General features: G+C 44.4%; 2 protein-coding genes across 11 annotated transcripts in view; both read right to left on the bottom strand.

Annotated features, from left to right (window-relative positions):
- Positions 1-6,039, bottom strand: part of LOC6506479 (zwei Ig domain protein zig-8) — a 37,463-nt gene extending 31,424 nt beyond the window's left edge. For 2 of the 5 annotated variants that reach the window (XM_001957760.4, XM_032454052.2), the window contains exons 1-2: positions 5,937-6,039; positions 2,477-2,660 (exon numbers count right to left, since the gene is read on the bottom strand). In XM_001957760.4, the coding sequence (XP_001957796.2) occupies positions 2,477-2,516 (40 nt within the window). In that variant the 5' untranslated portion in view covers positions 2,517-2,660; positions 5,937-6,039. Of the gene's footprint in view, positions 1-2,476; positions 2,765-5,936 lie in introns of all 5 variants that reach the window. The other 3 variants (XM_014909302.3, XM_044714431.1, XM_044714432.1) reach the window with 3 other exon arrangements.
- A 3,998-nt stretch (positions 6,040-10,037) lies between these two features.
- On the bottom strand, positions 10,038-21,404 carry LOC6506476 (nucleolin). Of its 6 annotated transcripts, none has more exons than XM_044714440.1 (8): positions 21,355-21,404; positions 16,161-16,399; positions 15,771-15,950; positions 15,383-15,649; positions 14,792-14,890; positions 11,396-11,654; positions 10,413-11,061; positions 10,038-10,353 (listed from the first exon to the last, which is right to left on the bottom strand). In XM_044714440.1, the coding sequence occupies exons 2-8, from the start codon at positions 16,387-16,389 to the stop codon at positions 10,204-10,206; spliced, it is 1,833 nt and encodes a 610-aa protein (XP_044570375.1). In that variant the 5' UTR covers positions 16,390-16,399; positions 21,355-21,404; the 3' UTR covers positions 10,038-10,203. The 6 variants fall into 6 exon arrangements, with proteins under 6 accessions (XP_044570375.1, XP_044570374.1, XP_032310056.1 ...); XM_044714439.1 differs by having other exon boundaries at positions 21,285-21,364; XM_032454165.2 differs by lacking the exon at positions 21,355-21,404 and adding an exon at positions 21,110-21,346.
- Positions 21,405-23,455: the final 2,051 nt, after the last annotated feature.

Here is a 23,455-nt window from a genome sequence, read left to right as displayed (position 1 = left end):
AGGACAAATTTCCCTCTCTGTATATCCACAGTATGTGTGTATATCCCTGAAACAGGAAAAGGAACAGGAATCGGAGCAAGAGCTGCTCAGAGCCGCAGTAGCAGGATAATCGACTGCCTGTCATTGTGTTTACACTAAATTTCAATTAAATTTTGAGTCCTTCCATTGACAACTGACAGGGTAAGAAGCCCAGGCAAGGGGTGATGAATTTCAAGGAGTCTATATATAGAAGGATAAGCGCAATGAGAAACAATTGCAAATGCCAGTTGCCACTTGGCAGTTGCCACTAGCCACTTTCTGGCAAACGACAACAAATCTCGGCCAAAACTTTGGGAAGCGTTTTATGCGGGAAAATGAAGCCACTTTTGCTTAGCGCCCACATCCCGGCCAAAGGGAAACAACAACATGCGGGAAAAACCCTCCCAGCGTTGAGGAAAAAAAATAACAACAATCCTGTAAAGTGGGCGGGGATTTGCCAACTGGATTTAAAATGGAAATTATTTGAAGAAAACCAATTCGCTTTATTACTTTGGGGCATACGCAACAAAGTAAAACAAAAGCAGTCAACGGTAACGCCAGTAGCAACAAACACACAACAACAAATATAATAAAAAAAAAAAACAAAAGGCAACAAAACAACAACCACAATGCCAACAAAAACAATAAGAAATACGGACGGACCAACTACGCTACAAAGAACAACAAAGGCAAGCGACCATAAAAATTAATGCAATAAAAACACATGGCAGCACTGGCGGCAGGAGCAGAGCCCAAACAAAGGACACAAACAATGAGAAAGTTGGAGCAAATGACAGAGAAATGATGAGGAAAGGTGGCTGAATATAGAGTGAGTGGTGCATATAGAGCTAGGATCGATAAGTTTTGCTGGCACTGTCATTTAATATCGAGGGAGGGAGTAGTGCCTATGAAGGTTACAACAGGCTTCTAAATAATTTCCATTCTTAGTCCTGGCCAGGTACTCTTTATACATCCTAGTCCTGGGTGTATATCTTGTTCAATTTCTAACTGATCCTTCATCGGAATAAATTGAACTATTTGTAGATCAATTTAATTTTAAACTATCAATTTTGCAAATATATTTTTTCAAATATTTTCTTTGAATTGAAATATTGAAGTTCCTTTCAAATCCCAATGCAATAATAGTCTATATCTTTACAAATTTTAATGCAATTAATAAGAATAGAATGGTAAATTATAGATCCTGAAATGAGTTATAGATCCTCCTTAAAATCCTATAATCCATCTACAAGACCTTCCTGCACCTAGACTGGAAAAAGCAAATATTCTTTTAAACATTTTTAATGGCTCGTTTTGGGAGAAGCTAAAAAGGTGTCAAATTGCTTATTTTTCGTTTCGACTGAAAGCACTTTTCCCCTTCATATTTCTACCAGGAATCAAGAAGAGTCTGCCCGTGTCAGGAGAAGTTTTTATTTAAAAATGGGAAGGAGGATGGCAGGAGTTATTTTCCTAGGACTCGATGGCAGGGCTCCTTGGCTTTTTCTTGGCTTTCCCGCGCTGGCAGGCGGCACGCAATTAAAAGGACTTGCGACTCATAAACATTGCGCTTGAGTGGATCGCCGGGTGGTGGTGGTGGTGGCATCACCCCCAGCCCCCAACCCCCAGCCGCTTAACCCCCGCCTGTTGCTCTCTGGCTGATTGAGCTTTCAGTTTGCGGCTCATAAAGTCGGAGTCCCGGGCATAATTACACTTTTCAATTATGCATAATTATGTGTAGAAAGCAATTTGTCTGTGTTTGAGTCGTGTTTAAATTTTAAAGTGCAGTGACACCGGCACCTCGCCCTTCCCAACCCTTGACCCCACACTGCTCCATCGCTGCTTGCCCCATAACCCTTGCCACTTGCCCGTTTCTCAATGGAGCTGCTGTTATGCGATATGCCCTTAAAAACGACCCCAAGCGACCAACAAGCGACCGCATTTGTTTGCCTTGGTTCAGCGCTTTTTACACAGAAAGAAAATAAGTGTCAGATAATTATCTTAATTTTAATTTAAGGTTAAAAGTAATAGAATGATCTCTTAATATACCTCTTATCCAATAGACCCAATAATATAATTTTAATTTCTATTCTTTTGAGATTAAATCGGATGACTTAAGATATCCTTTTCTTCGAGTACTCTCCCTCTGCTCTACCCGAGAGGTTCTGCTGCGGTTGGCAGTGGCCATGTCAGAACAGCACAGGACTGCAAGGACAACGCAGCAGGCAAAAACATAAATCAGGATTTTCGCAGCCCCAACCACAAATGTTTTTAAAAGGATTCAGCGCCCGGCGCGCGGCAGAAACAATAATAACCTTGAGCAGGAGGGCCTATAATGTACAAGGATATATATGCGGCTGATAATCTTATGCATGCTTACACAGGATATGGAATATGGGATGTTGGGGATATGGGGTAAGGGTTCTTGGAGGGGGTTTGTGGAACTGAAAACTTGACTTACCCGTCAGGCAGCAAAAAAGCGCCGTCCACAGGGTCAACATTTTGCGATGACCCGCTCGGTGTGCCTCTGTCTCTTTCAGTTTCTACCACTTTTATTACAGGGTTATCCCCTTTTCCCCTAGTTTGTTTTGTGTGCTATCAGTTCGCACTTTGTTTGCTCCACTAGCTCTGATCTATGGCAATCTCTGGGGGAAATATATTTTGTTTTGATTCCTCCTATTTGCACACTACACTTTTTTTTGTCTTTGCCGCCAACAGGCCTAGGCTGCACAGAGAGAAAAGGAAGGGACTTCAGTAGTTGAAAGATATTAGTATTTTTAAATGAAATCCTATTCTGATTTCTCTCTGTGCCTCCGTATCTGTTTGTATTCTGTCTCTCCGCCTCGCGTGAATTAAACACTTGCAATGACATTTAAAACACTTAATATCAATGGCAGACAATTTAATCCTTTAACGTTCGTTTGTTGAACTTTTTCAGCATTGTCCTTGTTGTTGCTCGCGTCCTTGTTGCCGTTGCAGTTGTGCTCTTTTTGGCTCGTCCTAGGCCGGAATAATATTTTTTATTGTTTATTTTCTGCCCTGCTCGTTTCGCATTTCCATGAACAAGTTTTTATTTTCTTTCCGGCTGGAACCTGGCCCCAAGAAAAATTGATTTTCGACGGAGGCTGGAAAAAATCTTTAAAAAGAATTTCATTTTGATTGTTTTTGTTTCGATTGGCGTTGCGGTTGCTTGCTGCTGTTACTCTTTTTTTTGTGGATCATAAATTGATTAAATTTGTGTTCCCAACTGGTATGATAATCCAGATTTTAATTGAGTGCAGAGACCATTGTTAGTAGAAATTTCATTTTCAAGAACTCCAAAATGGCCCTGCAGCCAAGAAAATTCTTGAAAAATCAGCAAACAAGAGATGCAATCTGCAGAAGGCTAATTGGAAAGGATTATGAAAGCGATTGAATCTCACCGGGCAGCAATCGCCTCCGAAACTGTGAAGAGTTCGGTTTAATTGGAATTATTCCACTATAAGGAAAAGTTTTCCTGATTCCTCTCCCTAGAAAGTTTCCACTACAAATTAGAAGGTCTTTGCTGACTGGCAACGCCCAGCTACAAGTCGAAAAGTTTCCCATATACTATTAACTAAACTTAATGTCTCAGCCCCTTTGGAATCAGCTTCTGAAGTTGGAACGGGTCGGCTTCTCCTGCATATTTCATAAGCCCAAACTCGTGTTCGAGTCCAAAAATAAATCTCCGCCCCTTCGAGCGTTCAAGCCCCCAAATTATGAGGAGTTTGTGGCAGCCACGAGTATCACGCCTCTTTCTCACATACGAGACACCACAGCCAGTGGCTATTTCTAGACCTATTGCCATCCATTTACTCTGGCATCAATCAATGGCCCGTCCCGGGGGAGAAACTTTACTTGGTTTCTTGGCCAGCATTTCCCTCGCATCTAATTTGTTAAACATTTGCTGGGGAATTGCCTTTTTCACACGCCCCTGGAAAACGGTGTCGGTGCTTTCCTACTTTCCTGGAAAAAAAATAGCCAGAGCTCCCTAGCTATGTGAAATTAATTAAAACTTAATTAATTGCAAACTTCGCCGGCAGACTAACACTAATGACATCGGGGGAGTGGATTAATTCCGAGGTTCAACTGCAGGTCTGCCCTTTCCGGCAGTGAGAAAAAATAGCATGACATCATGTGGCACATATTTCCAGCTAACTTTTAATGATACTCTACAAAGGGACTGAACATAAGAGCTCCTAATGCTAGTCTTTAACATAATAAGTGGGATTGAAACTCTTGAAGAGGAGTTTAAATGGTTTTTTCTTGCCGTGCAACGGCTTCTCTATGTGTCTTCAATCAGGAGTGGCTGCTGCTGACATGTTGTCCTGCTCCCCAGCTACGTATCCTTCTACGAATCCTCGGCCACTTGTCACTGTTGCTTCCGTAATGGAATTAGAGAGGGGCAGGAGTTGCGAGGACTCCGGCACTGAGACTCCTGCCAACGTCAGCACTGTCTCTCAAAAGTGTTAACGCACTCAATTGCTCCGGCCGTCTCTTTCGTTTCAGTCAGTCAGTCTCTCTCTTTTCCCCCAGCTGTTGGATATCCCCCGGCATCCTTGAAGTCCTTCTCCCCACACCCCCCGCCTTAAATTGTCAGCGTCTGCACTTTGTTGGCTCTTAGCCGGGAGCCAGTGTCTGCTCTAATGCTTAGTATCTGTGATTAGGAGGCAACTTTAGTTCCGGGTGGGTTTAATTTTTCGCCCCAACTGCCGGGGCCTGTTAGTTCTATTGTTTGGCCGTAAGTCCGGGCCTATGCATATTTTATTGAGGAACGCCCGCACCGATTTTCTCTTCAGGGAAAACAATGAAAGGAAACAATTAAATTCTGTTTGGGGATAGCCCTCAAAAGTTTCGGGAAATGAAAAGGAAAACGCTGAAAAGTAAAAATACTCGGCACTTGTCAAGTGCCAGGTCTTGGGTGCGAAACTTTTCCATCAAGTGCAGTTGCGACAAAACAGAAACAAAGTTCGAAAGCCCCTTCGAAAGTTGACTTTCTTGGTCAGCAGCACCCGACCACTCGACATTGCGCATACGCACTGTGATCGCGCGGCAATGAGGCTGTCTGCGCACCCCGCCCGGCCGCTTTTCTCGTTAATATTTTATGTATTTTCTATTAATTTCTGTCACATTCACATTCCACGGCTCTTGCAGGAATATTGGATTACACTTTCGATATCTGGGGGGCTGCGATTTGGTGTGTTTTGACGCACGCCGGCCGCAGATCAAAGATAGTTGCCACTGTTCTCAGTTTTTTGTTTGTTTCTTGTGTGTTTTTTGTTAATTTGTATTTTGGGCAAAGCGACGGCTGCCTCGCTCCTCCCACCTTCCCTCCAGCCAGGCTAAATATAAAACGGCTTAATTTGCTGCATATGCTAATAAGACGTGGGCGTCGGAGCGGGAACAGCGACGGGGGCGTGGCTAGAGGTCGTTGTGGGGGCGTTTAACACTTTTATAATTTGTTTGGCTGCCGACTTTTGTTCTTTAGTCGCCACAGCTGACAATCTGACAAGCAGCAAACACGCAACAAATTTCTTTATTTTTTTACGATTTTTTATTCCGTTTGGTTTTGTTAGATTTTCTTTGTTTTTTTTTTTTGAAATAAAATCGTATATAATATTTTGGAGACGATGTCGTAAAATATTCGCGTGCCGAGCAGCAACTGGAGCAACAACAACAAAATGCGACAAAAGGTCATTCAATTTTCGACTGCCGGCAATGAGGCAATGAGGCTTTTCCTGCGTTTTCACACGTTTTCCAAAATTTACGACCCAATTGTGCCCGCTTCTCTTATCCGTTTGGGTTGTTTTTTCTTTGAACTTGGCACAAGTACAACACTGCCACCGCACACACAACATGGAGTCCGGGAAAGTGTCGCGTCTCACGTCGTTTTCGGGCCTTACATTTTCACAGAAACTTTTCTTTTGGGAACTGTCGGAGGGACACCTGCCGTTCGGTCGCCGTCGATGTCGCGTTGAAACTGAAACAGAAAACAGAAACTGAAACTGATTTCTGCCAAAAGTCGGGGACACGAGGGCGCTTTTCCGACCGCCCACGAACCTTTATCAGCGTTCGTGCCACATGCTTTCGAGTGGGACTCGGGAAAAGTTGGGGGCGCCTCCTGAATTCGCCGTGTGCTCCAATCTGCACTCTCTTTGGCTCGCTCTCTCTCTCTTCCTTGCTCTGTGCTCTTTCAAGGTCTCGCCATCAAATGCTTGGAATAGTTCCGAAAATTCGCTATAAATTCGTGGGAATAAGTTAATGAGTGCGAATTATGGGCTGAAGCCAACTTAAACTGTGTTTTATGATTGTCTCTGCAGCGGTAGAGTGGATTTTTATGCTTGAAACTGAGATTTAAGGTATTAAAAATGAGGGAAATTAAAAGGAAGTGCAGGGAAATAACTGTACGGCATAACCTGGGTATTATTTGTGAGAGGTGCAAGGGGCTTTGGAGGGTTTTAAGTAGAAAACATAAATTAAAATAGCTTATAACTGAAATATAAAACTGGAAAAATTATTATTTCTATTTATCATTGCTTATTATTGCTTATAAGAGTTTTTATTTGTAAAAAATCTTATACAAAAGTAGTTAAATAAGTAATATTTTAATAAAGTTCTGAAAAAATCATAAATTGCAAAAAAATAGGTTAAATAACAAAACCAATAGAAATAGTTTAGAATAGAACCTAAGATCCTAAGACCTAAGACAATAATTTAAGCCAAAATATTATACATTTCACAGTAAAGTAGTAAGTTACTTGAATAATTAGTTAGCTTTTTAATAGATATATAAAATTTCAAACTTAAAATTTTATAAATTACAAAAAATATGTCTTAAATAACATAACCAATAGTAATAGTATATAACCCTTCGCCTAAGACAATAATTTAAGCCAAAATGACAGCCTTAGGTCAGTGTCAAAGAGAAATGGGAAGAAATTAAGCGAAGAGCGCGCATGTTTCGCAAAAAAGCCTGAAGAATTAGATTTCCCCACTGACTGGCGCTCTCTTAATTTTTTCCGGGATTTCGCGGCGAATTGGATAATGCGGCCAGCAGCAGGAAGCAGGCTGCAGGAGATTTCAATAAAATACACTCGGAGTTTGCACAAAAAGAGCTAATGACAATATAAATTCTCGAGGCGTGTAGGGGGGGGCAGCCATTCTGGCAGATGGGTGACGGGAGTTGGACGCTTCCCAGCTTGGAGATTTCCCTTTCTCTCCCGTGCGAGGGACAAAAGGGGCGGAAGAGCCGGAAGGGGCATGGCTGACAGCAGTTATCGCTGAAGCGAAAGGCAGTAATTAGCGTAAATTGAGTTGGTAAAAAGCGCAAGTGTTCCAAATCCGCCAGCCACCCAACACCCACTATTCCCACGCCCTCCTCTGCCTGCCCCCTCTGCTCCCCCACTCTGTAGTTGTCCCTTGTTGTTGTGGTTGCCACTGCTGTTGTTGATTATGTGGCAATTAGTTGTCGCTTTTGTGGCAAGCCGCGCGACACTTTCAATCAGATCATCTTATTCCGACAGCCACTAATGCCCATCCAGGTGCGGCTTAGTGAACTAATTAAACAAGCCGATTATGGCCCAACATCCCGCTGACCTTGCAACCAACCACCAACCACCACCACCCTCCACCCCCAGCCCCCTTCAAATTTTCTCAGTGGTGGAAAAGTTTGCCACAACTCCCAACCGACGGACAGACGACCTCACAACATTTCTCCAGTTATCAACTTTCTGCACATATTGTCAGAGGTGTTTAAAAGTCGCCCAGTATGTGTGTGTGGTGCAGTGTGTGGGTCAGTGGTGGGTTAAGTGGGTGGTTACGAGGGGACAGTGGGTGTGCCTTCTAATGAGCCGCATTCGCCCAGCCAAGTATCAGAAAACTTTGCGGCAAATGGCAAAAAACCAAAAGTTTTCAATGTGGTTGCACCAAAAAATATTGTTTCAGGAATTCATAAATTTATAAAAACGAAGAATGGGAATACTCTTTAATATAAAATATTAAAAAATTTAATTTAAAATTTAAACTCAAATAAACATTCATACATCTAGAAGTCTCTTTTTAAATATAGTAGATAGGTACTATCTATTAAATATCCTATTAAAAAAGGATTCATACTTTATTTATAGAATACTTTATAAAATATTCCCATCGTCTATCAATAATCTTTCAATCTATCTCTCAGGGTATTCGATTCTCGCTGCTCCTTTCCCGGAAAACCAGACAGTTTAAAATATTTTCCCCAAATGATTGATGACTTCCATACTGAACTGAAGCCATAGACTCCTGGGTGCCGACTAAATGCCAAAGTTCTTCCCGTTTAGGTTATTTTTCAGGCCTTCAGACAAACGATTGCCTTTAGCCGAAGAACCCCGAGACAAATGCAGTTCATTTGGCGAGCGAGCGAGCGAGAATTTTATGATTTATGAAAATGTTCTACGAATACTTCTGTTTTTCCAGCTAAACAGGAGGGCGTCATTCCGCCCACATTGTAATACAATCAGGATCTGGCTCGGAATTAAATCTGCTAACCGAGTTACAGCATCAGAGGTGGAGCAGCCCCCTAGCTGCTGCGAGCGAAAGGGGTTCTGTTCTGGGGCATTGTGTTGCATATTCAACAATTGCAACTGCCAACCGACCGAGTAATAACAAATGCAAATTTTAAGCTCAAGAATTTTCAGTTGCAAAAATTTTACAAATTTATTTTTGCATTTTTATTCTTGCTTATTTTACGTATTTTGGTTATTTGTGCTTTTTGGCTTTCGGCAACGCAGCTGGCAAAAGTGTAAATGAGTTTGGGCCGACTGGCGTCCCCCCCTTGACAATTGAATTTGTTTAAATTGTTGCCTTCCTGAGGTCCTGGCGGCGGGGAGCACAGGAATCTTAACCATGCATCAGCAATCAGGATGGGGATGGGGGTAGGAAGCCAGCCGGCAGCAGTAGTCACAAGAAGCCACTAAACTCCAAGTCGGAACACAATGTCCTCGCTGAGAGCCAATATAATCAAGCGGCAGCAGCTGGCAAAAAATGAAGTGCCAATGTAGGGGTATGTGAGTGTAGGTGGGGGCAGGTGCACTATAAGAAATACTATGCTATTAAAATCTGATAGGTTTCAGGCAGGCCTGTCTACCTTCCCCTTTTTTCGTACAAAATATTATTGGAAAATTTATTTTAATTTTTTTCAAGTGTAGAGCCGCTTGGGCAGGGCAGTGGGCACTGATGAGTTCACTTCAGTGAGCAAATGAAACGATATTGTTGTCAATTTAGGTGCAACAAAGAGCAGCATCAAGCCCCTTGCCACTGTAACCCACTCCCGCTCCCGCTCCCCCTCTCTACCTATCTCTTTCTAAAATCCTGCAGACAAGAAGAAGACAAAACAAACAGCATGCATGATATGTGAGGGAAAGGGAGGCACTAGCTGGGGTAACAACAAAGGCAAACAACAACAAATTGCATGTCCTTCCGCCTTAGGTTGCAACACAATATACAACGCACTCATATTTACTTTGTTCGGAGGATCCTGTTCCAGGCTCCTGTTCCTTCTCCGCCCCCTTCCCTCCACTTGCTCCGCCAAAGTCCATCCGAACTCCGCCTGCCTGCCCTAGCTGCAACATTAATGAAAACTGCAAGCGACCTGACACAGATACGTGTGAGTTGCACAACAAGAGAACCGGAAAAAGGCGGCAAAGGACACACGGTCATGGCTGCACCTTTATTTACAGACAACCAGGGGGTGGGGGGGCAGGGGGAGTGGCAGGATTGCAAGCAGACAGGCAGGCAGGCAAAGCTTTCCCAGAATTGGACAATATTTTTAGCCATTCAGTGCCTGATTTTCCTCCAGGTGATCTAGGATAATTGCCAACCAAACTGGGCTTAATGGTTCGGCAAAAGGCTGCAATTTAAGCTGCAACCGTTTCTGGCTGAGTTACCCCCTCAAGAAACCCCCAAATAAATGGATAATATTTTAGTTCCCTAGTACCTTTCAGAAAGAATTAAAATTTAGACACTTTTATAGACAGAGTTGCATTTATTTTTCGATAGATTGGGCGATAAATAGCTGGGCGAATAAGTTAAATAAATAAATAAGGCACTATGATTAAGAGGAGACTATACTAGACTGATAGCTGGAGCAGAGCAGTGGGAAATGGCGTTATCCTGCGGAATCCTTTGAGCTCAGAGCCTAACCACCTCAACACCCTGGGGGGCGAACAGCGACTCGGCTGCCAATTTCAGCTTCTCGTTGACCAATTTGGCAATTTTGGGAGTGCGTCGCCACACAAATTCCCGGGTGCGGTCGTGATTGTCCTTGCTCTCCACCTCCACCTGTGTGCCAATCGAAGGATGTCAAAGGGTGATTGCTCAAAGGACTAGCCACCACTCACCTGCTTGGGCTGCTGCACCTTGATGGACATCAGGGTGGCCCGATCATCCAGCACACTGAACTTGATCCTGCCGATCATCTCGTTGGTCCTGGCCGTGGCGCTCTTCACACTTCGTACGCTGCCCTTCTTGAAGGACTTCTCGACGCGCAGGATCAGGGGGCCCAGGGTGAACTTGGCCTTGATCGTCGAATTGCGTCCCTCGGCATCACTGATCACCTTGACGTTTCCGACTCGCTTCAGGGATGCCAGTCCGGAGAGGCTGCCCTCCGCCTTCTGGAGTTTCTCCACCTCACCTCCTGGGGCAGGACCTGCAGCCCCCGCCTTGGTGGCACCCGCCGGCTGATTGTAGTTGCCTGATTTGAGGCCAGACGCCTTTTTGGTATTGTGCTTGTGGCCCTGAGTGCCGGCCGAGGACTTCTTTTGGCTCACTTTTGTGCCCGAAACAGTGCGCACTTCCGCTTTCGGTGCTCCCGCGTCCGAGGAGGGGGCAGCGGCCTGGTCGGAGGCCAATTCAGAGGGGCTGGGCTTCTTCTCCACCGCTTTGATGGCCAGCTCGGACTGTAATTGCGTCAATTGCTCCTGCAGCCTCCCTGCATCCGCCTCCACGTGATGCTGATTGCTGGCCCGAGGCTCCGAACGCGTGTTCTTCCTGCCAAAGTGCGACACAATTTCATTTTTCTCTTTAGAAAGATAGTTTAAGGTTTAAAGCAAGAGAAATAGAGTGTTTTTTTTAAGGACTAAGGAATAATAACTTTTTTACATTTTATCCTGACGCTAGGACGAATATATTCAAGTTCTATAAATTACCTTTCAATAAATATTAAAAAAAGTGCAATTTCCATTAATTTTCTTAAATTCTACAAATTTGAAACCCAAATAGATAAAAAGTGATGGCCAAAAGTGCCAGGATCTTACCATTCCCTTAAGTTGAAAAAACTATTGCCTACTTATCAGCTGACAGACTTAATGAAAATTACACTCACAGTTTCTTATGACCTCCGGCCTTCTGGTTGGTCGTGGTGGTGACCTTGTTCTTGTTCTTGTTGCTGGTGGCCTTAACCGCCGCTCCAGTGGAGGCTCCAGCAGTGGGCGTGGCCGAGCGACCTGCTAGCCGCACCACAAAAGGATCATAATTGTCGGCCACAATGCGATTTATGCGCGAGAAGATGGCGTCGATGAAGTGGTTGTGCCGGGCCTGGAAAGCATCCGTGGACATATCGATGACGTTGTTCTTCAGGTCACCTGTGGGCGTGGTTGAAAAGGGGCGGTGGCAGAAGGGCGGGATGGAGGGGCGGAAAAATGTTCACATTAGTTCGGTTGGACTGAACACAATGAAAGTTCAATTCGAGGGGAGAAGGAGTGGGCGGACATTGTGGTTTTGCTTTAGTGAATTGCTATGTGTGTGTGTGTATCTGTGTGTTGTTGTGTGCGTGGGCGGGAAGGGCGTGTGGCGGAGTGAGTATACCATAGGCATGTGCTTTGTTTTCCACCTCTAATTACATTCAAGTGCATGGGGAATGTGTGCCAGTGCTAGTGTCAGTGCGTGTGTTTCTGTTTCGTCCTGACCACACAGAACAGACTCACACACCGACACAAAGGACCCGGACCCCAGTGATTATTCGATCGTGGTTGGGGTTAGCAAATAATGTAAAAAAGAAACACTGACATCAAAGCCCCCACCAGATATGAAGCTCAGCCCACAACCAGCGAGTCCTGCCTCGCAGACATAAATCATCACAACTTTAGTGCTAATTAATTGGGTGCTTAATCATTTAATAATTGAGTGATTTGTTAGACTACTGGTTCCAGCCAATAATTTAGCAATTTCTACACTTTAAAGCATGAAGGAATAAGGACAAAATAAGGACTTTTTTATAAGCTCCTAAAATTACGAGCAAATATTTATCCAACATTTCAAGGAATTGTGACACCTTTCCGGGAATGCAATTTAACCCCAAAAATAGTCCATTTCCGAGACTGTCCCCTCCGCTGGCCAGCATCCAAGTGTCCTTCGCACCCGCCAGCTAATCCTTGTCTCCTCCTTATCGCCGTGACCCATCAGCCGGACGGAGCCTAACCTCGGGCGGGTGCCACAAGCGGATATAATCTCACACTCGACCGCCGGGGAACGTGATGAGGTACTAATGTCCTTTTTGCATGTCAGCCCCTCCCTCGCACTGCCGCACTCCGGCGCTAAGTGCCCGCCCACACCCAGAATCGGTTTTAGTTTTAGCGATTGCCCTTTACTCCCTCGCCCAGTTAATTGAAGCAAAAATTGTAAATTTAAAGCGGCATGTCCTGAAATAGATAATGTCCTGCGTGGGAGTGGGAGGTTCTGAGATGCACGTTTACAATTACAGTAGCGGTAGCCGGAGCAGAACTAATTAGGGCGAATGGTACAGCTGCAGATGGGCGATATGAATGATATGAGTTGGCCAAGATACCGCGGAGTATTACAGTAATGAGACCGAGGACTGCTAATGATGAGAGTGTGTGAGGAGAGATAGACACATACATTGAAGGACAGAGAGAGAGAGAGAGAGAGAGTGGAGAGAAAGCCAATACCTCGCATAAGGTGACGCTTGAAAGTATGCTATGGGAAATAAAACACAAATTCCACACTTCCATTAAAAGCTCTTTCAGTGAATTTCATTTCGCAAATTTATTTAAGCAAATTTCATGTTGTTTTGTGGTTTGTTCTTCATGTTCTTGCTTGGTTTGTGGATGTCCATTTTTTTTTTTGTTTGTTTTTTGTCTTGTTTTGTTTTTTACAATAAATAATAAATAAATAAATAAATAAATAAATTATAAATTAAATGACCTAAAACGCAAAGTTTAACAATTTTCTATTTTCTTCCATTTTGTGTGTGTTTTTTGTGAAATTTTGCGCTGCCTTTCAAGCGTTCAACTTTTAGCTACAATTTGTTGTCGTTTTAGTTTCAGTTTCAGTTTTTTCTATAGTTTTTTTACAAAATTTGCGTTATTTACGTTTGGAAAATTATGCGAGCCGAAAAAGAGAGCAGAAAAGCCAAATATGTAAAGTAGATTACATTTTTTGTGTTTTTTTGTCAATTGTTCAATTGTAAGCCAAATGTGTGAAAGCAAGAGAGCTAGAGTGCTGGTATGCGTTGGTGTGCGTGTGCATGAGACAGAAATAGACATAGAGACAGGTATAGAGATAGAGAGTAAGTGAGATAGGCTGTTTGTTTACATCGTGATAATAAATTCCGAATCTGATCATTGTTTGGTTTTAATTACAAAAATAAATACGAAATCAGTGTGGGAGAGCGATTACAACTAGAAATAAATAAATTACACTAAGTGAACAATTCTTATTGCTGTGTTGGTGTTGATTTGTTGTTGTTGTTGTTGTTGGTTTTGTTACATCAATTTAGCTATAAGTGTAATGCGGGATGTGTAATGAGAGGGGGAGAGAGAGATATGCACCAATCAGAGATGGACAATGGCAGAATGGCACTCGATGTGCGTATACTTAATATGGCCCATCTCTGATATAACTGTGCATGTGTTGGAGTGGGAAAGAGAGCGAGGGAAGCCATTTTTCGAACATTGCTGTCTTCGCTTCACTTGCTCTGCTCCTGCTTCTTCTTTACTCCTTCTTCCGCCTCTTCTGCGCCATCTTCTTATCTTCATCAATCATCAACTTCTTCTTATGCTTTTCGTGTTTTGTGCTTGGGCATTAAACATGTTGCTTTTGCTGTTGCTGTTGCAGTGGCATGTTCCACTTGCAGCAGTAGTGCGTTACAGTTGCTGTTGCAAATCTCTTGTCAGGTGAAACAGTCCGTGCGTAAATAACTCAACAATTGTGCGGTTTTGTGGAAAAGGAATGTGGGAATGCTCATTTGGGGGAAGTAACAATTGTGCCTTGTTTTGTTTTTTGCTTTTTTTTGCAGATAGTTCGACTAGCACCAAACTCTCGATAAACAACTCCCATCCCCAATTGAGGGGGCAGGCGATACTTAACTCAGTTTTAAATAAATTAGAGGATAGAGGGTGGGGGTGGGGGGATAGTCAGTGCAGGCAAAGATGCAATTGCAAATGTCCGGATCGCGTCCTGCCCCAAAAAAGGGAGAAATGTTTTGAAAATTCGCTTTCCTTTTTCTATCGGGGCTATCGATTGTTCTGTAGTATCGTAGTATTATTATTTTTTGTTTTTTTGTTGTTGTTGGTCCCTGTCTTCAGTTGTTGTTCTTTTCTGTTGGTGGTTGTTGTTGTTGTTCATGATTTTTAATTTTTTTTTTTTTTTAGCAATTGTTTGGTTTAATGCTTCAGCTCTTTTTTGGCCTTCTTGGAGGGACTTGTCGACTTCTTGGCCTTGACAGCTTTTGTCGCCGTCTCGGACTTCGATTTGGACTCACGTGCTTCGCGGCGAGCCTCGATGATGTCCTCGCCAATGATGTCGTCGTCGTCGTCCTCATCATCATCGTCGCCCTCCTCGTCGTCGTCGCCGGCGATACCTGCAATTTCACCAATTTCATCGACTCCATCATCAATATCATCATCATCATCATCTTCCTCCCCATCGTCCTCCGCGTCCTCGTCATCATCGTACAAATCGTCGTCAGCGTCAGTGTCGGCAGTGGTGGCAGCAGCGCCCGCTCCCGGGGCAGTGGCAATATCTGCAACAGGTGTCGCCGCTTGCCCCAAGATCGCACCACCGCCCACCACATTGTTGTTGTTGTTGTTGTTAATGATGTTACTGTTGTTGTTGGTTAGAGTGTTCTTGGTGACTGTTGTTGTTGTTGTAGTTGTTGCATGCTGTGATGATGCCTGACCGATAATGGTTGCATGTTGCTGTTGCTGTTGCAGTTGCAGCTGCTGTTGCAACTGTTGCTGTACGTTTGTTTGTTTCTGTTGTTCGTCAATTGCAAGGGTGCTACTTAAACTAGTTGTGCCACCACTAACACCATCTACAAGTGCATCTTCATCGTAAAAAACATTTTGTTCACCTTCGTTGTTGCTGCTGGCGGCGGCTGCCTGGGCGGGTGCCACGGCGGCGGAAACGGACTCATCGGCGGCATTTCCGGCGGCCACAGGTTCCGCAATATTTCCGGACTCGGCTGGCAGGTCGACGCCATCGGAGATGCCGGAGGTCACCGAAGAGCCACCAGCGGGGGCAACCTCATCCAGAGCTTGGGCAGGGGCAGCTGTGACGGCGTTCTGGGGGGCACTGGCAGCAGGAGCCACTTCATCATCGTCATCCTCATCATCGTCGTCTAGAAAGGAGGCAGGAAGTTATAATCTTTAGTTTTCAGAACTTATAGGAACTTTATTATCCTTTTCGTTGTTTTTCAGGAAAAGACGCAAAAATAAAGAAGAAAAGCTATGATAACCCACCTCCCAGGATGTCATCGAACAGCCTGTCCAGATAGTCATCATCATCGTCGTCCTCCTCCTCATCATCGTCGCTGGAACCGGCCGCAGGAGCAGCCTGGCCCTGTGGCGTGTCGTCCTCCTCCTCGTCATCGTCGTCATCCTCCTCCTCGTCGTCATCTGAAAGTCCCGAAATCAAAAGAACTTTGTTACCCAAGGAGCGGGGACCACAAAAAAGAGTCACAAGAAAGGATTCGGTTAATATAAGCATGACAAGTATGATGGCTGGGTGCGAGATCATTGCGGTTGCTCAGTGGTTCAATGTGGAGTAGTTCGTACAGTGGTGCTGGTGGTGCGGCCTTGCGGTGGTGCAATCAGTGGGCTAAAAACCTAATCATAGATCAGTGGACCTACCATCATCATCATCGATCAGATCCCCTAGATCGGGCTCATCATCATCGTCCTCGTCATCATCGTCGTCCTCGTCATCCTCGCTGGCGGGAGCCGCCGGAGGAGCCACATCATTGTTCACAGTTTGCTGGCGGGCCACAGCCCGTTCGCTTCTGGAGAGCCGCTGCAGCGGGGATGCCTCAATCTGCAGCAGCAACGCGCTCAGGACGCACAGCAAAATCACGAACTTCATTCTGTTAGATCTGCAAGAGACAGAGTGGAAATGGTTGTTAAATTTCGAAATTTTTAACTTTTAAATTGGCCGCAATTGGCGCTTCTTTACTTCAAGGCAGTCACTTTCTTTTTCACAACTGGACAAATTACACATTTAGTTCGTTCGTTCGTTCGGTCAATAAGCCAGGCAACATGCCACAAAGTAAAAAACCCAACAAAAAATACAAAAAAGCTCAAAGCAAAGAAAGCAGCAGCGGACAAAGGAGCGGCTCCTCGCTCGTGTGAGAGTGCGACTGTAAACATGTTTTCGAGTAGCGCCTCAAAGCCACCGCCGGCAGCTGTCCGCTTGTCCGCCTGTCCGCTTTGTCCAGTTGCCTGGCACTTGACACACAACATACAGCAACAGTTGCAGCAACATCAGCAGCAGCAACAGCAACCTGAGCAACACAACACCTTTTTCGGACAGCTGCAGGCGCCACTCTGTGGCACTGTGGCAGTTGAAATCCGAGTGAGATGAGCGGGTAGCATCGCAAAAACGCTTGCCAAAGTTCTCGTAGGAAATCCACATTGCTAGGGTATTTACAACTTCGGTGTGGCAGTGGTGCTGTTGCCGCTGCCATTGCTGGTGGCTTTTTAGTCATGACAATCGGCATGACCAACAGCCAACGGCAATTGCAAACAACCGCAGCAATTGTTGCTGTTGTTGCCGCTGTTGCTGGTGCTGTTGCTTTTGTTATTGTCGCAGTGTCAAGTGTGGCTGCTGCGGGCTTAGTGAAAGCGACAGAGACTGAAGCAGAAGCAGAAGCAGCAGCAGCAACAGCATCGGCAGCGACAGAGGTATAAGCCAACGCGACTGCGACGCAACGTTTTCCCAAAAACTTGTTCGCAACGATTTGTTGCAGCAACTGTTGTTGTTGTTGCCGCCGCCGACTGGCTGCGTGGCTCTGCTAGCTATTGAAAAATGAGTAAAACGCTTTCTGGAAATCAAGTCCAGAGCTGATAAGCAAACGGCAAAGTGGCCATAAACCAAAGTGAAAACCCAGTGACCTACTGGCCAACTGCAACATAAACGACAGCCACAGCAGCAATATCAGGGCACTAGCCTTTACGATGGGGCTTTAGTTTCTGGGTTTAGGTTTCGGTTTCGGTTTCGGTTTTTAGATAAGCCACCAAGTCGCTGTTTTATGGTTTTCCAATGTCCCAAGTTTCTGAGGTGAAAGACAGCCGACAGCCGGCGGCAGCATCGGATTTGCGGCAACAACAGTGTCAACAGCCACAGCAACGTTGGCGGCTCTTAATTAAAACTTTTACGATGCGAAACTCCTGAGCGATGTTTATTAAATACCGATGCTCGCGGCGAATGCCTTCTGAGGGGGCCAAGACGGCGGCAAGTGGGTGGAAATGAGGCAAGTTCTTAGGCAAAATATGACGCCATATCACTTGGTCTAGGACGCAAAATCTCTAAAACAGTGGGAGTAATCATAATAAATGAGGAATAAAATGTGAAGAAATTTGAAGCACAAAGTTCGAATTTTAAGAACTAAAGAAATATGTAATTAAAACCCTAAAAACTAGTCTAGTTTCTGAGCAATCGGTTTTAAAATTCTTCCAGCTTATCCACTGTAACTTCACTGCCTTCAAATCCTCTCTAGTCTGCTGCTCCCCCCGGGCTGAAGCATCCTTCTGTTCCAAAGTACTTATAAACTACCGCCTATTGAAGTCTTGAGGAAATTTCATTTACTTTTCGCACCGTCCCCAGCCCCCGTTGCCACAATGCGCTTTTATCTACCATTTTTCTCACCGAACTCTGAGCATTTCACGCGTCATGCCGCAACAACGGCCATAAGAAGAAGAACAGCTATATGAGTGGGGTAAGGGGGGGCGTGGCTAAGGCGGAAGGGTTGAAGGCTGAAGGGCAGGCAACAATGCAATGCAAAACTTCTGACAAGCGTGGGACAGTACGAGACTCCCCCTTTCTTCCAAACTCTATCAAGTTTTTTCAGCTTTAGGATAGCACTTCTCTTTCCTCATTGGTTTCCTCCACCCCCATCATGGTGTTGTCTATTGTAGGGACTAACTCATATGGAACGCTGCTCCCACTACACAATATTTTAATGCCCCCCATAGGAAAACGCAGCTAACCGTGTGTGCATTCTACATTAATATTCATGTGCGTGATGCTGATGGCGAAGATACCGGCCATAGTGCACTGAGAGAAAGATTATATCAGATCTGGTATGAAATTTTAAAGTAGCTCTAGTTCAAATGCTGTGTCTGATTGTTCTCTGTGCACTTTAGAAGTGTTTGCTGTGCACTTGCACGTCACATAGCCAGCAAAAATTACTTAAGCCCCACTTTAGGAAGAGAGAGCCAGATAGAGTGGCATGGGTGGCGATGGAATCTTGGAAAGAGGGGAGCAGACCTTGCCTCAGGCGAAGCAGCTGCCACTTGACATTAGATTTTGCACTGACTCCTTTATCCTTTGTCCTTTATCCTTCCACATTGTCATATCGCCGTCATATCAATAAATATTCAGGCCGCACAAAAGGCCACGTGCAGACAGGATTTGCATTCGCGTCTTCCAAGACACACCTGACAGTGCACCTGATTTTCACCCCATCCGTGCCAAAATCCCTCTTTGTTCCGGCTTCTCCCATATGTTTGCGGAGCCCTCCTTGTCTTCGCAGCTGCGGTGCAGTTAATTTTCCAAGACAATGGCCCAGAAGGTGGCGTGGAAAAATAAGCTTTACACGTGCCGCTTCAACGACCACGCCCCACCAAAATTTACGGCAAGTTTGGGGCGAGTTTAAAACTTAAATTCTAACAAGCTAACAGAGAAAGATACTAAAATTTCTCTTTAATTTTTCCCACAGTTTTTAAATTTACATTTTAAGTTTTTTGCTTTTTTTCGAGAGTACTCGTCCGTCACTTAAATTAGGACTTTGTTGCCACCTGGCAGAACAAGTTGGCAGGTTGAGCTGCAAAGAGGAAGCCCCCCATTCCCAAAAAGGACGTAAAAAGTGACAAGCTGCATAAACTTGGTCATGAACTAACTACTTAGAAGAGCAAAAAGCAAAAACTGCGTAAAAACACTACCGAAAAATGTGCGAAAAAGTGCAAAATGAATTGGAGCCACTCGAATTTGCCGCAGACATAGCAGCTCCTTTCGTTAATAGCTTGTCCTTGCTAGAGTATCCTTGCTCCTGGCTGCATTCCCATCCGTATCACTCATACGCCCCGTTGGCCCCTTTTTATGTTGAGTGTGTTTTGTTTTGGCAGCAAAGTGCTGGCCAATGTAAACAGTGTAAACTATAACTTGGCTTGGCTTGGCTAGCTAGATGGTTGCTTGGTTGGTAGGAACTGGTTGAGGTGGCTGGTTCTGATGCTTCAGATGCTGCTGCTCGGCTGGAAGGCCAGGAAACACTTAAATTAACTGCTCCAAGTCGTTCGAATGTGGGTCAGCTGGGCAGAAGAAACCTGAGTGCTGAGCCATGAGAGATGATTACTCAACTCGGTTCGGTTTGGAATAGTTTTGTTTGGTTTGGTCTTCTAGCCGCAGAACCCCCTATCCCCAGTCCCCAATCCCCAATACCCTGACCCTCAAACGGCAAACAACATCAGCAGCACATGTGAAAATAGAGCGCATAAAAACCAGAGAAATTGCCAGCTGAACTGTATTGTGCTGGCCCTAAATTGCCGCAGATACAATTTATGACCCGGCCAGTTAAGAGTCCGACTCTCCGAGCACAAGTACAAGTTGCCTTCCGCAGTTGAAAATCAATTAAAAGTTCTTGCCCAAGACGTCTTGCCCCAACCAAGGCTAAGACCAGTCGAGCAGAGCTTTATGGCCCGATTCTTGAGAGAAAAGAGCCGAGGGGGCTGGGGTCTTCCATGGGGGACATGCAAACGCTTAGATTTCCCACAAAAAAAAATATGCGGAAAACAGATAGAAGTCGCTGATAATCCTCTACACGTTCACACAGTTTTTATTTCAATGCCCCTGGGACCCGACTTTAAGAACAATATTCGAGAGCAGGACACTCAAATTTTCACACAGCAAAAGCCTGAATAATCCCTTGAGCTTCGACGCAGTATTGGTTGCTTTTAATATTTGTCCGAAAAATAGAGATTAGCTCGAGAATTTTATTTGCCCTGGCTAGAAGCGCCAATTCGTTAAATCTAACACATTTCTTTGTAATCGATTGTAGAAACTATCAATTAACAATGATTTGTAACCTTGGAATGTGGAAAAATATTTAAAGAAGCTTATTTTTCTATACTCCTATATAGGGAGCAATTATTTTTCACAATATTTAATATTTTTCACGAAAAATCAGTTTATGTTTGGAAATATTAATTATGGGGAAATGAAACACAAACTAGTTTGAAAATTATGATAATCCTTTGCGAGAGTGGGTCTCTCTTTCGAATCCAATGGCTAACCTTGACTAACAATTGTTCACTGATTGTGGCACAGAACCGATAATGACCGATTATATAGTTTGAATATATATTGTATAGTTTTGGACCGGAGTTTAGACCGTAGCGCTCTCCTCGAGTTGCCGTCGAAGACTGTCGCTGGCGAATTGCTTCTTGGATGGTTTTGAGTTTTCAGTTTTCAGTCTTGAGCTTCGAGTTTCGACGCCGCCCCCCCAAGTCCCGCCACCTGCGATTGCCCGATTCTTCGGAGACTTTCTTTTTTTTACTGCCGCAGCGCTGCCGAGGCCGCTGCTCTTTACCTGTTGTTTTTTTTTTTGGTATTTCTCTGACGATTCGATTCGATTCGAGTCGATAGTGGGTTGTGGCGTGGATTCTGGCCTGAGCTTGGCTGCCTGGCTTTCTGATTTGGGATTTCGATTTCGGAGCTCGGTTGCTTTTCCAGCACCGCCGCGCACTCAACTCAAAATACTCAACTGTCTCGCTCGACTGACCGTCTGCAACTGATCGCTGGCTCTTGGCTCCGCTTACCAGCTTACCAACTTACCAGCTAGCCAACTTCCCCAACTCACTAGCTTGCCACCAAGCTACAAAAAATACAAATCCGAAGCTCGGCCGAAGCGTGAACTTGCATTGCGTGGCTTCGCCTGGCTTTCATTCGCTCTTGAGTCTTCAGTCTTCCGGCTCTCAGCTCTCCCAGCTCGATTCTTCAATTAATTTGACAGGCTGGGCTGGTCTGGGCTGGCCTGGTCTGGCCTGGGAAAGTATTTGGCACACTAAACGGCCAGCTATAACAGTTAGCGGCTTGTCAGCAGCGGCCACTTCATGAATTATGATCTAAGACGGGCGAGTCTCGTTGATGTGTGATCGGGGGTTTTGGCTTTTGGATTTGAGTTTTCTGGCTAATGAGTTGTGGGTTGGAAAAGAGGTTTTATTGACCGGAGTGGCTCTAAATAGAACAGAGCCAGGCCATAAAACTGGCTCCAGTGATAGCTTATCCAAATGCTCCAATTTAAGAGCCATTTGTAATTAATCTAAAAGGTTTTCAAGAAACTTTAAACAGGAGATAGTGCTTTACTTAATTAGGAATAAATTAAAATTTATTTAATCGATTAAACGATGAAATTTTATTATTAAAATAGGGTTTCTTGGCTCGGGAGAAATGGGTTGAAATATTTTATAAAAATGCTGAAAAATACCTTCATGCCCCATCATTATTTTCGAATATATACTTTTATCTGCTGTATCAATTACTCTGATTTATTTCCACAATCAATAAAGATCCCTTCACTGATTTCCTTGTTTTCCCGCCCAAAGCCATCACTTCAGAATACATGCATATTTTTTTCGCACCTGGAAATGCGAATCAGAGGCCATATAGCACTTAATATTGATTTTATTCAGTCATCGCTCCGGCCCGGCCCGGCCCGGCCCGCTCCGCACCCTAACCCCATTCCGCGTTCTCCTGGCCCCGATCCGGCAATGATGTTCGCATATTATGCATATATAGCCGGCGATATATTTACATGCACGTATGTGCCAGCATTCCTCAAGTGCTAATTTCTGTTTCTGCTACATCAAAGTGAAATCGCACTGCTGGGCATTGGAGTATTGGTAGCTCCAAAAAAAAAAATATAAAAAATATAAAGATACAAAAAAGTAAAGTGCCTTAAGAAAATAATACACATTCGATGATAAATTGAGGTGTAATTAATTTGATTTGCCTTGACTGGCTGACTGGCTGACTCGCTGACTGGCGTTTCATTTTCAGTGTCCGGGATAAGGAAAATTGACAGTCACTGCACTGGGGCTCGAACTCGAAGCTTTCCCATACGCGTGAAAATTGGTTGACAGAGGCTGAGACGCTGGCAGAGACAGAGGCAGAGGTTTTGGCCAAGACAGGCCAAGACGACGACGACGCTTCCAACAGTAAAACGTGTTCTACTCGTTTATGGCCACCGCTTCTTGGGCAAAAGTTGTTTTTACTGTAGTGCTCTGGCTCTGGCTGTCTATAACTTTCTTCGCAAGTGGGGGCTGCCATTGGCCAACTCGAGCTGGCCCCAAGTCGCTTCGAGCCAACTCGCTGAATGGTACACACAGCATAGTAAGCAGTAACTCTCTGCACAGCATTTCTGTTAACAGGTCAGTGGAGTTTTCTTAAACTTCCAACTTAGCCCGAAACTGAAATCGAGAGACTGACTGCCGAGGCTTAGAGAATGTTACGAAATTTTATGTAATGTGCCAAAAACAAAATAACAAAAAAAGAAGTTGGAAGTTGGTATTAAAAAAAAGAGTAAAATCTGAGAAATAACAAAAACAATGCTTGTTGAACAATTCACAAAAAAAAATCAACTTTCATTTCAAGGCAACACTCTCCGGTTGGGCAAACTTTAACTATTTTTTGAGGGAAGCCACGGCAGAAGTTCAGAAACCATATAATTCAACGTTTTAATGGCTTAATACACTCTGACATCTGTTGGCTTTTGGGGTCACCCAGGTGGCAAAGTTGTTTGCAAACCCAAAAAGGGGAAAACAATCACATCAAAACACCCTCGCCCCAGGCTAATCAAAATCTTTCTCCTCTTACACATTTTAGTAAACAAACCGGAGGGATAGTACTAGTAGTAGGTGGTGGTAGGAGGTGGATT

The sequence above is a fragment of the Drosophila ananassae genome, chromosome 2R (genome assembly GCF_017639315.1).
Source record: "Drosophila ananassae strain 14024-0371.13 chromosome 2R, ASM1763931v2, whole genome shotgun sequence".
Classification (NCBI taxonomy): Eukaryota; Metazoa; Arthropoda; class Insecta; order Diptera; family Drosophilidae; genus Drosophila; species Drosophila ananassae.
This window is presented reverse-complemented; position numbering and strand designations above follow the sequence as displayed.